Genomic DNA, 16,466 nt, shown 5'->3' with positions numbered 1-16,466 from the left:
TGTATGGTGCTGAGGAATCGAACCCAGGGCCTCATGCATGCAAGGCAAGTGCTCTACCACTGAGCCACCTTCCCAGCCCCTGCTGAGACCTTTGCTCAGCCTGGCTCTGGCCAGTTGTTCGGTGTGGCAGGAGGCACAGAGATGCCTCAACTCTGCATCTTTTGGTGCCAGCAGGTTATGCAGCAGCACTATCTTGAGTTGCCAAGCCAACGAAATAACTTGGGATGGTTGCTTGGCAACTCTACCCTCCCGGACTCCTCCCTTCTGACTAGTGTGCTGCCTCTGAGGTCTCTGTCCTTTGAAGAGAAAGGAAGACAAGGGGGGCACCAAGTTAGGTGTAGGTGCGGGAGGGACGATGCAGGGGCGCCAACTCACCTTGCCACCACCAATGCCCATGCCACAGTTGTTAAGCTTGAGTTCGTGCAGGGTGAAGCAGGCAGGGCTCTTGAGTAGAGCCTCAAATCCACGTACACCATCGGGCCCGAAAGCATTGTCACTTAGGTCTAGCTCCACCAGCTGGGCTCCGGCGGTGATGAGACCCTCCCCTAGTGAGATCTGGAAGAGGAAGCTCAGATCAGTCTCCCAGCCACATGCCAAATGCTTCTATGATAGGCCTAGCCCTGCCACCAGGGGGCACTACCTCCATGCTAGGCCTCGCCTTGCCACCAGAGGGCACTGCTTCTATGCTAGGCCTAGCTGTGCCACCAGAGGGCGCCGAGGTACAAAGGCTTTTACAGCAGTTTTATGATGTTCCCACACTGGAAACCTGGAAGACCACTGTCCACAATGTGCATGTGCCCGTCTGGAATGCTTCCTGTAGGAGGTGGCATCTGAGCTCAATGTGAACAAGGGCTAGCATGAAAGAAATTCCAGGTAGCAGTAAAAACTAGAGCAGAAAGATTACCAGCATGACGTAGTAGGTAACAGGCAGAAGGCAAGCCAGGGGTCAAAATCAGGCAAGAGCCTTGAAGACGAGGACAAGGTCTGTACCCCTAAGCTGAGAAAACACATTTGGACATCACTAGCTGGCAAGGAAGCGAGGTCCTAGGAACCCAGGAGCCGGGCAGAAGGAGGCTGGTGGCCACCCACAAGTATGATGTGGGCAACAGACGAAGCCAGGCAGTATGGGCAGAAGCAGGTGAGGAGCAGTCTGTTCAGAAGGCAGGGTAACGTGCTGGAAGTCGGGGTACCCTAGAAGGACAGGACAGATGGAGGCCCCACAAATGCCCCTAGGACTTGGGCATCATCTGGGAAGATGGACGTGGATTGGCAGAGCTCTGTGCAGCTGGATCTGTCTCAAGCTCCCTCTGCCCCTGGAAGAAACAGGCCAGAGGGGAGAAGCTATCTGGGAGGTGACACAAATGGGAAAGGGGTCGTCAGCCAGGCTGTGGATCACTCAGTGGCTGAAGCCGTTTCTCTGTCCTCCACCACTGTGTGAAGCAGGCAAGGCTCCCTTCCCCCGCCTCCTCTAGTCAGGCCCCGCAGAGTCCCAGACTGCAGGTGACACAGCTGGTCCACTGTGCCCTCTCCTCCCGCATCCTGCCACTGCCGGGCCCCGGTTTTTTTTCCTTTCTTTCTTCGGTTTCTTTTTGTTCGGCGGGTTTTGAGGCAATTGATTGTTACAACTGGCATGAGCCAACGAGGCTTTCCTCCTGCCCTCCATCTTCTCCCCTGAAATCAACCGCCCAGATTTCCTTAACGTGTATTTTGAATCCTAGCTTTATTGGGTTTTTCTTTGGTCAGTTGTGGGGCTTGAACTCTGGGCGCTGTCCCTCAGCTTTTCAGCTCAAGGTGAGGGCTCTACCACTTGAGCCACAGCACCACTTCCGGTTTTCTGGTGGTTTATTGGAGATAAAAATCTTATGGACTTTGCTGCCCAGGCTGGCTTTGAACCTCACTTCTCAGATCTTAGCCTCCTGAGTAGCTAAGATTACAGGCGTGAGCCACCAGCACCTGGTTACTGGGTCTTTTTCTTTCTTTTTTTTTTGTGTCCGTTATGGGGCTTGAACTCTGGGCCTGAGCACTGTTCCTCAGCTCTTCAGCTCAAGGCGAGCGCTCTACCACTTGAGCTACAGCGCCACTTCCGGTTTTCTGATGGTTTATTGGAGGTAAGTGTTTCACAGCTTTTTCCTGCCTGGGCTGGTTTTGAACTGAGATCCTCAGATCTCAGCCTCCTGAGTAGCTAGGATTACAGGCATGAGCCACCGGCGCCCGGCTCTTTTTCTTCCTTCAAGGCTGGGCACTAACACCACCAGCACTCAGGGGGCGAGACCCCGTCAGGAGACCCTTGTCCAGTATCATGAAAGCCCAGCCCCCTGGGTGGCCAAGTGTCTGCTGGGAGGAGGTGCACACGCATCTCTGGAACCCATGTGGTTGGAAGAATGAAGACCTGAGGAGGCCCCAACATGACCGGAACCGTGAACACTGAACACCTGTGTCTGGCTGGCCCAGGCTGGAGGGTAGCGATGCCATCAGGTCCTGGTCTACTACTGTGTTTCCCCTTCTGTACACAGAGGCTGGGGACGCGAGCCTAACCAAAACTGAGGCCCTAGGAATGAAGAACTAAAACAGCAAAGCAGAGGGCTGGGAAGGTGGCTCAGTGGTAGAGGGCTTGCCTTGTATATATGAGTCACTGGGTTTGATTCCTCAGCACCACATAAACAGAAAAAGCTGGAAGTGGCACTGTGGCTCATGTGGTAGAGCGCTAGCCTTGAGCTGAAGAGCTGAGGGACAGCGCCCAGGCCCAGAGTTCAGGCCCCACGACCGATTAAAAAAAAAAAGAAGCCAAGCAAAGGAGAGTCACCCATGATGAGAAGCAAGGAGTATGTGTTTGGGGAGGGGGAAATGGGATGATTAGAGAGGTGCATGAGGGAAAGGGTGGTGGAAGGGATAAAATCTAGCCAAGGAAGGAGCCCTGGGCAGACGCAGGGCGGGGCTAGCGGCTGTCCAGCTTCCCACTCAGCGTCTCATTTTAAGCCTCCATAAAGGGACGTGGGGCCCCGGTGCGGGTGCCTCGGGGAGGGCAGCTGATTCTTACCAGGGCTGGTGGGATCTCAGAGCGCAGCCTCCCGGTGAACATGTCGCTCCAGTGGCATCGCTGCGGAGGAAGGAGAAGGTGAGCCGGAGACCCAGAGGTGACACGAGCCACAAACACCAACTTCATCTCTTGCCTTCTGAACCCAGGGAGAGTTGGGCTCAGGCTTGGAGCTAGAGGTGGCAAGCGTTAAAACTCACCACACCAGGGGCCGAGCTTGGTAGTATCTACCTGTCATCTCATCTGCTAGGTGACACACTGGGCTCAGGCTCCTATAGAACAGTCCTGCGCCACTGAAATCACCCCTGCTGAACTTCTGCTCCTCTGAGTTAGAAAATAAAGACACAGGGGCTGGGAAGGTGGCTCAGTAGTAGAGTGCTTTCCCTAGCATGCATGAAGCTCTGGGTTCAATTCCTTAGCACCACATAAAGAGAAAAAGCCAGAAGTGTTGCCATGGCTCAAGTGGTAGAGTGCTAGCCTTAAGCAAAAAAAAGAAAAGAAGCTCAGAGGCAGTGCCCAGGCCCTGAGTTCAAACCCTAGTACTAGCAAAAAAAAAAAAAGAAAGAAAAGAAAGAAAAAGGAGACACACCTAAAGCCTTAAAGTAGGGGTGATTAGTTAAAGGATTAAAGAAGAATGGAAAACCCAGACCCAACCCTATACAGATTTCCTGTCTAGAAAACAGGTCTTTCTCCTTCAGACATAAATATGCTAATACCCCAGGGATTCTAGAGGGAAAGAAACGCTGACATTTTGTATATGCTGCTACTTTTCTTCTTTCTTTTCTTTTTTTTTTTTGGTTGGTCAAAGGGCTTGAATTTGAGCCCTGGGCATTGTCCTTGAGGTCTTTTTGCTCTAGCAAGGCGAACGCTCTACCACTTGAGCTACAGCGCCACTTCCGGTTTTCTGGTGCTTTGTTGGAGATAGGAGTCTCATGGTCTCTCCTGCCTGGGCTGGCTTTGAACTGCGATCCTCAGATCTCAGCTTCCTGAGTAGCTAGGATTACAGGCGTGAGCCACCAGCGCCCGGCTTCAAGGCTAGACTTTGAATTAGTTTGCCACTTCCAATTTTCTGGTGATCTCATGGACTCTCCTGCCAGGGCTGGCTTTGAACTACAATCCTCCAATCTCTGCCTCCTAAGTAGCTAAGGATTACAGGCGTGAGCCACTGGCACTTGACTGCAGCTGCTTTTCTTATAAAGCATGCTGACATAGTCAGTGGAACCCACTTGGGGATAAGAGTCTGAAAACCCTTTGTATTTGCCAAGAAAGGGGTGGCAACCAGAACTAATTTTTAGGAAAGAATAGGGAAGAAAGGAGAGATGGAGGGAAGGAGGAACAGATGAAGAGCGGAAGGAGAGATGGAGGGAGGGAGGGGTGAGGGAGGGAGGGAGGGATGGAGAAAACCTGCCTCAGCTGTGCAGTGGTTAGCTGTGTCTCTATTACCTTCCCAGAACTGCACCACGGGAATGGAGGCCAGGACATTTTTGTCTAACCCAAGACTACAGCAGGCGATCATCCACGCTGGTGTGTCTGCAGAGCGGCCTCAGCCAGGGGTACGCGTTGGCTAGCACTGGTGGCTCATGCCTATAATCCTAGCTACTCAGGAGGCTCTGACACCTGACAATCGCAGTTCAAAGCCAGCCCCGGCAGGAAAGTCTGGGATTCTTATCTCCAATACATGATTCAGAAATAGCCAAAAGTGGAAGTGGCGTTGTGGCTCAAGTAGTAGAGGGCTCACCTTGAGCTGAAGAATGAAGAGCTCATGGACAGCACCCAGGCTCAGAGTTCAAGCCCCATAACTGACCAAAAAGAAAAAAAAAAGAAAAGAAAAGTGACGCTGTGGCTCAAGTGAAGCTCAGAGACAATTTCCAGGCCTCAAGTTCAAGCCCCAGGATTGGCACAAAAAGAACAATAAAAACCAAAGGGAGAGCAGCTAGTTCTAAGTTCAAGACTCAACAGGGGCAAAAACAACAACAAACAGCCAACAAAGCCCACGAGTGAGCACTGAGGACGGATCTCCTCAGTTTGTCTTTCGCAAATGTCACCCCAAGCTACTGCCATTTACTGACCCCACCCGAACGTCTGCTCGCTGCCTACAGGCCTTGGGGCCAGGAGAGTGCTGTGTGCCCCCTGGGGGCCTAGGAAGAGGGGCTGAAGAACGGTCAGGGCGCAGTGGGGTTTGGGAGTGGAGACGCAGGCAGGAGCGGTGCAGTGTGGGAGAAACCTGCCCCCCGCGCCCCTGCGCGTCTTACCTTCAACTCCGACTTCTTCTCTAAGGCCTTGGCGATGACCCTGGCCGCTTCCACGCCCACGGTGTTGCCCTCCAAGCGCAGAGCCTCCAGGCCGTCGAACTCTTCAATTTCTTTAATCACGTCTTTAGCTGTCCAGAGCCAAAGAACAACCAGAACCTCAGATTCGTTGGGGGGCAGGGTAGAGAAGGACAAACACGTCACGCACACGTCAAAGCTTGCAGTGTACCACAATCTGGATCCTAATGTGACGGGAGAAGCCGCCAGGCTCACAGCCAATTCCTATACAATGACCATTACAACACGCTGTGTGTAAAAGGCTAGGGACCCAAGAGAAGGAGAAACTGCCTGCTTGGAACAAAGGTGATTTCACCAAGTGCATGGTGTGCGGAGTCTCCACACACAGGGAAGGCCCCAGGGTAAGTAGGAGAATGGCCCCGAAGTCCAAGGACTGGCAGGCACATGACACAAGGGCCTTCTTTTTTTTGGTCCATCGTGGAGCTTGATCTCCGGGCCTGGGCGCTGTCCCTCAGCTCCTCAGCTTAAGGCATGCGCTCTACCACTTGAGCCACAGCACCACTTCCAGTTTTCTGGCAGTTCATTGGAGAAGAGTCTCACAGACTTTCCTTCCCCGGGCTGGCTTAGAACCATGATCCTCAGATCTCAGCCTCCTGAGGAGCTAGGATTACTGGTGTGAGCCACCAGCACCTGGCTTTAACGATGTGTTTTTATAATGATGAAAAACTCAGGAAGTGGAGCTGTGGCTCAGGTGGTAGATCACCAGCCTTGAGGGAAAAAGCTAAGTGAGAACAGGAGGTCCTGAGTTCAAGCCCCAGTACTTGCAAAAAAGAACTTCAAACTCCATGCATGTGCACTGAGGGAAAGGGCAGTCACGGTGGGAAATAGCAATGCAGATCCCATTATAAGTGGTGACACAGATTTCTCTTGACTTGGGAATAATCATTTTATAGTACAGTATAAAGTGATCATGCTTAACATGTATGTAGGAATCTAGGTACTGGTAGTCTCACCTGTAATCTTTTTTTTTTTTTTGGTCGGTTGTAGGGCCTGAACTCTGGGCCTGGGCGCTGTCCCTCAGCTCTTTAGCTCAAGGCGAGTGCTCTACCACTTGGGCCACAGTGCCATTCCAACTTTTTCTGCTTATGTGGTGCTAAGGAATTGAACCCAGGGCCTCATACATGCAAGGCAAGCCCTCTACCACTGAGCTACTTCCCTGCCCTCACCAGTAATCTTAACTACTCAGGAGACTGAGATCTGGGAGTTAGTTTGAAGTTAGCCCAGGTAGTAAAGTCCAGGAGACTCTTATCTCCAATTAACCAGGAAAAAAAAAGCCAGCAGATGCTAGGCACTGGCGGCTCATACCTGTAACCCTAGCTACTCAGGAGGCTGAGAGCTGAGGATCGTGGTTTGATGCCAGCCCAGTCAGGAAAGTCCATGAGACCCTTATCTTCTGCTCAAAAAAGTCTAGAAGTGGAGCTGTGGCTCAAGTGGGCAGCGCCCAGGCCCGAGTGCAAGCCCCAGTATTTGTACTAAAAGAAAAAAATAGTTTCCTTTTAAAAACAACAATAACAACAACAAAAAAAAGCAGGACTCCATCTTTCTTCCTGCCATCCTCTCTTCATCCTCCATCCTTCCCTCTCCCTGAAGCATCTCCTCCCCTCCTCGTCCCTGGCCTGCCCAGGTGAAATCTCTATTGTGCAGGCTTCCTGGCCCTTCACCTGTCCAGGGCATTTCTGCTACAATATTCACATTACCATTTACGTGAATGGCTCTTTGATCATTACACCATTTTCCTTACTAGATCGGTGTCAAGACCAGCCTACAGCAGCAATCTAAGTGCTTTATATACATTCCCCACGCCCCTAAAAACATAGTAACCAGTACGCCCAGTTTAGAGTGGAGTGATCTGAGACACAGAGGCAACGAGGTCACCCAGCTGGCACTGATTACCCTGTTTAGGAGAAGCCAAGGCCGGGCAGGTTTGCACCTCCTAATGTTAGAAGAGGAAGCTGAGATTTCAAGGAATGATTAACTAAGAGTTGTGGGGAAATAAATGGCATAGCAAGGCTTCACCTTGACTTTCCCCAATGGACTGCTCTCACCAAACTCTTCTCTTCCCTTGTGTCCCATTCTGCCCCAGCCCCTTTTCTGAATCTGGTTCTCTCGGGTCAGGGCTAGGTGATCTCGCTGCCCACTGGAAGCCACACTCCAAAAGGTGGTCCCTGCCTAATGCTCAAAGATGGGCCAAGTAGACAAGGGGAAATGCTTCCAGAGTCCAAAAACAGTGAGGAGACACAATCAGAGAGCCAGGAAAGCCTTTGCTCATGCTGCATGAATGACATTACGAGCACAGGGACTGGACACCACAGGTTCAGCTTGGAGAAGTCACCAGGACAGGTCAAGTTAGGAAGGCCTCCATCAAACTGGGAGAGCAAGGCTAGGAAGGAGGGGTCACAGGCCACTCCCTGTGGTTTTCAATCCAAGCAGAGCTACACCACTGAAAAACGCCACTCCTGCTGGGCGCTGGTGTTTCACACCCATAATCCTAGCTACTCAGGAGACTGAGATCTGAGGATGATGGTTCAAAGCCAGCCCCCTTACCAGGAAACCAGAAGTGGCACTATGGCTCAAAGTGGAAGAGCACTAGCCTTGAGTAAAGAGAGCTCAGGGTCAGCGCCCAGGCTCTGCTTCAAGCTCCACAACTGACAAAAAATAAATCAAATAAACCAGGTTGGGAAGGTGGCTTGGTGGTAGAGTGCTTGCTTAGCATGTATGAAGCCCTGGGTTTGATTCCTCAGCACCACATCCACAGATGTGGCACTGTGGCTCAAGTGGTAGAGTGCTAGCCTTGAGCAAAAAGAAGCTCAGGGACGATGCCCAGGCTCTGAGGTTCAAGCCTCCAGACGGGCAAAAAAAATCAGTTCTCCCTGGGTGCTGCTGGCTCCAGCCTGAATCCTAGTTACATAAGAGGCTGAGACTGAGGATCACAGTTCAGTCAGCAAGAGCAGGAAAACCCAGGAGACGCATCTCCAATTAAGCACCAAAGCTGGAAGTGGAGCTATGGCTTAAGTAGTAGAGCACTAACCTTGAGCAAAAAAGCTAAAGGACAGCACTTGGGCTCTGAGTTCAAGCTGTAATACACCTACACAGACACACATACACTCCTACCCTGACAGGCTGGGATTGGGCCTCGATCACTCCTGAAGACCCAGTCATTATCATGAGACAGTCTGCCAGGACTTTTTTTTTTTTTTTTGGTCGGCCCTGGGGCTTGAACTCTGGGCCTGGGTGCTGTCCCTCAGCTCTTCAGCTCAAGGCGAGCGCTCTACCTCTTGAGCTACAGTGCCACTTCCGGTTTTCTGGTGGTTTATTGGAGATAGGAGTCTCATGGTCTCTCCTGCCCGGGCTGGCTTTGAACCTCGATCCTCAGATCTCAGCCTCCTGAGTAGCTAGGATTACAGGCGTGAGCCACCAGCGCCCGGCATTGCCAGGACTTTTTTTTTATAGCCTTACCACCACATAGAGAAATATGTTTAAGATGCTTGTAAAGCAAAAGGGCCTAGTTTTGTTGTTGTTGTTTTTCGGTTGTGGGGCTTGAATTCTAGGCCTGGGCACTGTCCCTCAGCTCTTCAGCTCAAGGCGAGGGCTCTACCACTTAGAGCCAACAGCACCACTTTGGCTTTTTCTGCTTATGTGGTGCTGAGGAATCCAACCCAGGGCCTCATGCATGCAAGGCAAGCGCTCTACCACTGAGCCACCTTCCCAACCCCTAAAAAGGCCTAGTTTTTGACCCTTAAGTAACTTACTGAAGAATCCTTGTTCTAGCCATCATCTTTAGGGTCTCCTAAACACACAGGACCACTCCCACCCAGCCCAGAGCCCCTCATCTGGGCCCACATTTGGGCCTCCAGGCTTTTCTTGAATGCAAGAGCCTCTGTCCTGAGCTCCCTGTGGGACTTGAATTTTCCTTTGTCTCTAGCATGCCCTCCAAGTCTCAACCCCAGAGTCTACCTCGCACGTGGCTCTTCTTGCCTGCATTGGCCTTTTTTCTTTCAAGAACACCTCAAATACCAAGGCTGGGAAGGTGGCTCAGTGGTAGAGTGCTTGAGTTCATGCATGAGGCCCTGGGTTTGATTCCTCACTACCACCTAAGCAGAAAAAGCCGGAAGTGGCACTGTGGCTCAAATGGTAGAGCACTAGCCTTGAGCTGAAGAGCTGAGGGACAGCGCCCAGGCCCAGAGTTCAGGCCCCATGACCCACCAAAAAAAGAACAATTCAAATACCAATTTGCCCACAAATAGGGAGTGGGAGGCTCACATCTGTAATTCTGGCTATTCAGGAGGCTGAGATCTGAAGATCTCAGTTCAAAGCTGGCCTAGGCAGGAAGGACTGTAAGACTCTTTTTTTTTTTTTTTTTTGGGTCCAGTCGTGGGGCCTGAACTCTGAGCCTGGACACTGTCCCTCAGCTCTTCAGCTCAAGGCTAGCACTCTACCACTTGAGTCACAGCGCCACTTCCGGCTTTTTTTCTTTTTGCTTATGTGGTGCTGGGGAAATCGAACCCAGGGCTTCATGCATGCAAGGCAAGCGCTCTACCACTGAGCCACCTTCCCAGCCCAGGACTGTAAGACCCTTATCTCCAATAAACTACCCAAATTCCAGAAGTGGAGCTATGGCTCCAGGGGTGGAGTATCACCAGCCTTGAGCAACACAAGAAGCTGAGAAAACAGCACCTAGGCCCTGAGTTCAAGCCCCAGACCAGCACAAAAAGAAAACAAAACACAAAGAAACTTGGAAGTGGAGCTATGGGTCCAATGGCAGAGCACCAGGCTTGAATGGAAAAGCCAAGAGAGAGCATAAGGCCCCGAATTCAAGTTCCAGAACCAGATTAAACCAACAAACAGGAATAAAAACAAATGGCATTAAATAACAAATACATGTTTTCTGAAGTCAGTGTCTTCTTAGAAGCATGAGGTTTGGGGCTTTGGTTGGGACTCAGTTAAATCCCGACTCAGCTATTTACTGTGTGACCTCATAGGAGTTACATAAGTTTCCTAAGTCCCTTTATAAAACAGCAGTATTTCCGCCTACCTCCCACAGACAGGATGGGAGGATCGAAGATAAAGCACAGGGAGGAGTCTGCACATTTCAAGGGATGGATAGCACCAGGCTCCCAGCAACAGAGGTCTCAGCAGTCCTTGGCCCAAGGGAGGAAAGTAAAGTGTCTGCACATAACAACCAGGCAGCTTCAGACCAGTTTCGCCGGTTCAGCCCAAACCCCAGGAGGCCTCATAAGCATTGACCTAGGCACATTCATTCCAGAAGTCAGGTGACTCAGGATACCAGCCTGGCATTGGCCTGGGGTGGCAAGACCACATCTACATCCTGGTTCACAGAAGGCAGTTTCTATTCCTCTTCCAAACATCTAGGTGCAGGGACAGACCTCTCAAGCGGGCTGAAGTTGCCAGTGGTCACACCTATAATCCTAGCTACTCAAGAGGCTGAGATCTGAGGATCACGGTTCAAAGCTAGACTAGGCTGGAAAGTCCGAGAGACTCCTATCTACAATAAACCACCAGAAAACCGAAGTGGTACTGTGGGTCAAGTGGTAGAGCATTTGCCTTGAGCTCAAGAGCTGAGGGACAGCGCCCAGGCCCAGAGTTCAAGCCCCAGGACCAAAAGACAAAAGAAAAAAGGGGCTGCATCTGTGGGTGCCGGGAACCTTGCCCCCCTTGTGACCCACCAGCCTCTCCTTGAGGGAAACAGTGAGCAAAATGATGCCCACTGCGAACTTGCTGACAGGCAGGGACACCTATGTGTGTCATTGTGCATCATTAGAATGGGTCAGACAACTTCACAGAACAATTAGGAAACAGAACGAAGCCTTGAAAAGACAGAGACTGACAGGGTGCGCTCTCCCTCACACGACCAGCCAGAGACTCACCGTCTTCCGCAGTGTTCAGCTTGAGGCTCTTGCCCTTAAAACTCAGCTGTCCTCCGGCCACCTGGGTTTTGGCCAGGGTCTCTGCCAGTTTGGCAATGTCTTCAGAGGCCATGCTGGCCACGATGGTCGGCTTCCCTGGAGATCTGCAAACTGAAGTGGCCAAAACTGAATTAGGAAAGAGGAGTCTGCTGGGTGCTGGTGGCTCATGCCTGTAAATCCAGCTACTCAGGAGGCTGAGATCTGAGGATGGAGGTTCAAAGCCAGTCCAGGCAGGTAAGGTCATGAGACTCTTACCTCCAATCAACCACCAAAAGTTGTAACTCAAGTGGCAGAGTGCTAGCCTTGAGTAGAAAAACTTAAGGGACAGCATCTATGCCCTGAGTTCAAGCCCCAGGACCAGCACAAAAAAAAAGAAAAAAAAGAAGTTTCCTACCATATATAAGACTCTATGTTTGATCTCCAGATGAAGGAAGGAAGGAAGGAAAGAAGGAAAGAAGGAAGGACGGATCTCCTCAGGGTACTATGAGTTTTCAGAGAAGAAACATGGCATCTTGGGAGTTTGGCCTCACTCTCCCTTGCCTTGGAGAATCCAAAAGCTTAAAACACTGGAGGAAATGAACAAAAGGGCACCAAAGGCTCATACCTGTATTCCTAGCTACTCAGGAGGCTGAGATCTGAGGATCAAAGCCAGCTCAGGCAGGAGAGCCCATGAGACTCATCTCCAATTAACTAGCAAAGCTTGAAGTGAAGCTGTGGCTCAAGTGGTAGGGTGCTAGCGGTGGGTGTAAAAAAATACTAATAGATAGTACTCAGGCGTAGCACGTGCGTGCGCGTGTGCGCGTGCGCACGCACGCACGCACACGCACACACACGCGCGCGCGCACACACACACACTAGGATGTAGCCAACAAAGTCTTCACCTCTACAGAGTAATGTCCTATAGCCAAGTTGCCTCAGCAGGGAAACGGCTAAATCATTTCTGAGCTTTCCCCAACCCCTGCAGTCAACAGCAGTCAAGTCCCAAACCCATGGCTTTGCTCATCTACCTGTCCCAAATACACACCTGCCTGATCATCCTGGCAGCTCTCTGTTCGAGGACCCTGGTCCTCAAACAGGAAAAAGATGGCTAAGGGAGCCAGGTCATCCATCGCAGGGAATGCCCCGCAGCCCACGTTGGCATGACTCTGAGGGGTGGGCACCAGGGCTCAGCCGGCTGCACATCCGGTTTCAACCCTAGGCCAGGAGACTGTGCAGGACAGGATGGCCTGTCTGTTCCTAGGAGACCAGCGGTGGCTACATCACAAGGCCGTCATCACAATAGGCCAGTGTATAAAACACAAACTCAAAATCTCTCCTCCATACTGTTGCAGGGAGAAGTTCTTCAAGCAAGCAATGGGTCTGCAGCAGACCCCAGCATGCCAATGCAAACCCCAGGCTCCTTGTCTGTGTGCCTCTGACCTACTGTCTATGAAGCGGGGTTCGTTTCAGCAGCCGACCTTGAGTTCTTTACTTTGCTGCAACAGCAAAGGCTCATGCAGACTCATGTTCACTGGCTTGTTCCAAAGAATGTTTGCATGTGTGTGCGGTACTGGGGATGGAACGCAGCATCTCACGCCACTGAGTACTATCTTCCAGCCCCTCTAAAGAATAGCAAATGTAAAGGAAATAAAAGAGGAGGCGGTGAAGGAATGCGCTGGAGGAGGGATGAGAAGCAGGCTCGCACTTCTGTGTCCTCTGGGCTTTAACCACCCTCCATGTTCGGCGGTCGGGAGCTCTGTTAATTCTCTCCTTTTGGTTTTTCATTCCATAAGCATGATTGACTAAATCACTGGCGAAAGTGGTTATCAACTTATCCTTTAGCCTCTCTCCCTTCCCCAGAGGCCGGGCTAGAGGGCAAAAAGTCCCAACACTAATGCAGCTTGGATTTTTCTAGTGACCAGCCCCATCCAACTGCTACCTAGGTGGCTGTGGTCAGCTCACTGGCATGCAAAATGACACGAATCACTATAAGATTTGTATCTGGGAAGCATGAAGATCAATTTATGTCGTACAATAGCACAGCCAGTGATAGAACTGCTTCTAGCTTACAGCTCAGCAGACAGGGAGAATGGATAGCTTGGTCTAGGGTACAGCTCTATGGACTTGTTTAGCATGTATGAGGCCTGGAGATCTCTTAGCACTGCCAAAAAAAAAAAAATAGAGCTAAACAACTTCATTTTCCCGAAGAGTTTAAGTATTATCCAGAAGAAAGTATTATCCTCTCAACCTCCTCATCCTGAGACACAACTGCATACCCCTCATCCACCGGGTCTCCTTTCTCCTTATCGTATAAGATAGAGTTTACAGTTTATATTTTTGTGTGTATGAGTCCAATGTTTTTGGTAGTTCATTGGATAAGTCTCATGGACTTATCTGTTTGGGCTGGCTTTGAACCTCGATCCTCAGATCTTAGGTTCCTAAATAGCTAGGATTACAGACATGAGCCACCAGTGCTGTGCTTTCCAATGGCTTTTTTCCTTTTTTGGTCTAAAATTGGGACTTGAACTTGGTACCTGACACTTTTACTCATTGGTTAGCATGCTAACTAAGCCATCCTTCAACCCCTATGCTGGTTATTTGAGATAGGTTCTTGATTCCTATGTCAATGTGCTTTGCCTACTTTAGGCTTCCTATAGTCTCTGGGATGCAGGACAATGCAGCACCCAACTGCTACATTGTATCTTTAGCAATAAACATGAATTATTTTTCTAATTTAAGTTACCTAGTAATCATTCAACAAAAAGAAATATTTACTGTCCTGGACATTGTTCCAAGTATCAGAAGCACAGTAGTAAATGAAACAAAACACTTCCCTCTTGATGTTTATGTCTGATTCCTTTTTTTCTCCTTGGTCAGTCCTGGGGCTTGAACTCTGGGCCTGGGTGCTGTCCCTCAACTCTTTAGCTCAAGGCTAGTTCTCTACCACTTGAGCCACAGCACTACTTTCAGTTTTCTGGTGGTTTTTATTGGGGATAAGAGTCTCATGAACTTTCCTGCCCAGGCTGGCTTTGAACCATGATCCTCAGATCTCAGCCTCCTGAGTAGCTAGGATTACAGGTTCCTCGCTTTTTTTTTGGGGGGGGGAGAGGACAAGATCATGTTATATATCCAAGCTGGCCTGCAACTCACAAGCCTCCTGTTTCAGTCTCCCAAATGCAGGGATTACAGGTATGCACTACATACCTAGCTTGCCACTTTGAGTCTAAACAAAATATCTAGTATTTTAGTAATTAAAATAAACTGGAAGCTGGGGCTATAGTTCAGTTGTAGAGAACATGCCTAGTATACTCAAAGCTCTGGACTCAATGCTCAGCAGTGAAAAAAAAAATAGAAAGTTAAATAAAAATAAACAGGAAGGCAGGTAAGGGAGATCGTGTGTTTTCTTTCTTTCTTGTGGGGAGGACAGAATAATTAGAGAAAGTGTTATCAGAAAATAAACAAAAATATAAAGGATATCTTGCAATAAGTTATGCAAGAAAGACATGTGGGAGTAAACCATTCCTGAAAAGGGAACAGAATAGACCAAGGCTTCTGGGCACAGAGGAAAATAGACCGATCAGAGGAGATCAGTGGTGCGGGAGCACACAGAGGAAGGGAGAAAGGAGGCAGATGAGAAAGGAGAAGGGGCTTTAAGTCAGGAAGGCCATGTTAAGAGCTGTGGCTTTTTCTCTGTGGACTGCCAGAAGGTTTCTAGCAGAACAAAAGCGCTCTACATCTATCACTGTAAATGGCTTGGCTTTTGAAAGGTGTCCCAAGAATGACCAATAGAAAATAAATATTAACTCGCAATTCAACCACCTCTAACAGCTCCAAGTTAGAACAACTTGAAGCTAGTAAAGTGTTGGGGGGAAAAGGAGGTGGGACACGGAACTTCGCAGCTGAAGGGGGTCGGTCATTAGGAGAGAGAGACACACAGACCGACACAGACGCGCGCGCAACACACACACACACCGTCTTCCATCACGTCAAAGCACAAAGACAGACAGACTGGTTTGCCCAAAGCCAGCAAAGAGCCAGCGACGGTGCAAAGACAAACGGTTAAGACACAAACGTGTGTCCTCCCGGGCGGCCGCGTGGGAGCTGTCCTTCGGTGCGCATCCATCGATCCGCAGCGCATCGGCGGTGACTCACGCCGATCTCCCCCAGGCAGGCGTGGGCCCAGCGGGAGGCGGCGCGGGCGAACGCGGGAGGCATGACGGGCGTGGGGAAGGAGGCCAGCGGAGGTTCCCGGGGACCTCGAACCGCCTCCAGGTGAGACTGACGCGCTAACGTGAGCCGTCACTGCTGGGAGCCACGAGCTGGACGGCTACGTGGAGTCGGATGCCCGCCCGGGCCTCAGTTTCCCCATTTGTGAAAGGCCCAGCACCCCATTTATTTGGCTCTGCCGAAGGAGCAGCGGAGGAGGCCGTCGGGCGGGCAGAGGCGCCCAGGAGCCGGTCCGTGGCGGATCCCGAGCCCCACCCCACGCAGGCGCCCCGGAGAGTAAAGGAACCCTACCGTAAACAGGCGGCGCCGCCGCGTGGGGCGACCCGATCGCGCGCGTCCGCCGGGCGCGGCGGGGCGGACTTGGGGGCCGGGTCCGGTCTGTTCCCGTCCGATCGCTGTGCCTGGGCCGGGGCGCCCCAGTGCCCAGTCCGCCTGTCCGTCAGCACTCCCGGGGCTCCTCGTCCCAGGCGTCCCCGACACCACCTGCTCTTCGCCGGGCGGTGGATGATGGCGGAGGAGGAGGATTTTGAAAGCCGGCAGTTTCTTTCCTTCGATTTGATTTGCTCAAGATCGGGCCGGCTTCTCCCGCATCCCGCGCGCGTGGCGCACTGGGTAGGGAAGTCCTGTTCTCCAGCAGGAACGTGACGCGTCCTATGTCGTGAACTACCCGTCCCATAATGCAGAGCGCCAGGAACGCCCCGCCCCTCTCCACCCCCTCCCTCCCCCGGCTTCTGGCTCTTTCTCGCAGAACCCGCCCGGCAGTGTTCGGTCGGAGCACCCAGAGACTACGACTCCCGGCAGGCTTTGCGGCCAGTTGTCTACGCCCTTCCAGGAGGATCTTCACGCAACTTTGTTGGCAAAGGCTGAAGCCGCCAAAAGTGTGCCGCGAACGCAGCCGTTCGTTTGCTGTACACACACACACACACACACACACACACACACACACACACACACACACACACACACACACACACA

General features: G+C 51.3%; 2 protein-coding genes across 2 annotated transcripts in view; one reads left to right on the top strand and one right to left on the bottom strand.

Annotated features, from left to right (window-relative positions):
- The window catches only part of Rangap1 (Ran GTPase activating protein 1), a 27,511-nt gene extending 11,515 nt beyond the window's left edge, over positions 1 to 15,996 (bottom strand). The window contains exons 1-5 of the mRNA XM_013024924.1: positions 15,783 to 15,996; positions 11,247 to 11,396; positions 5,287 to 5,414; positions 3,038 to 3,097; positions 376 to 555 (exon numbers count right to left, since the gene is read on the bottom strand). Coding sequence (XP_012880378.1) covers positions 376 to 555; positions 3,038 to 3,097; positions 5,287 to 5,414; positions 11,247 to 11,358 — 480 coding nt within the window. The 5' untranslated portion in view covers positions 11,359 to 11,396; positions 15,783 to 15,996. The remainder of the gene's footprint in view (positions 1 to 375; positions 556 to 3,037; positions 3,098 to 5,286; positions 5,415 to 11,246; positions 11,397 to 15,782) is intronic.
- The window catches only part of Zc3h7b (zinc finger CCCH-type containing 7B), a 51,832-nt gene continuing 50,843 nt past the window's right edge, over positions 15,478 to 16,466 (top strand). The window contains exon 1 of the mRNA XM_013024778.1: positions 15,478 to 15,536. Within this exon, the coding sequence (XP_012880232.1) occupies positions 15,478 to 15,536 (59 nt within the window). The remainder of the gene's footprint in view (positions 15,537 to 16,466) is intronic.

This window comes from Dipodomys ordii, unplaced genomic scaffold, assembly GCF_000151885.1.
Source record: "Dipodomys ordii isolate 6190 unplaced genomic scaffold, Dord_2.0 Scaffold79, whole genome shotgun sequence".
NCBI lineage: Eukaryota > Metazoa > Chordata > Mammalia > Rodentia > Heteromyidae > Dipodomys > Dipodomys ordii.
This window is presented reverse-complemented; position numbering and strand designations above follow the sequence as displayed.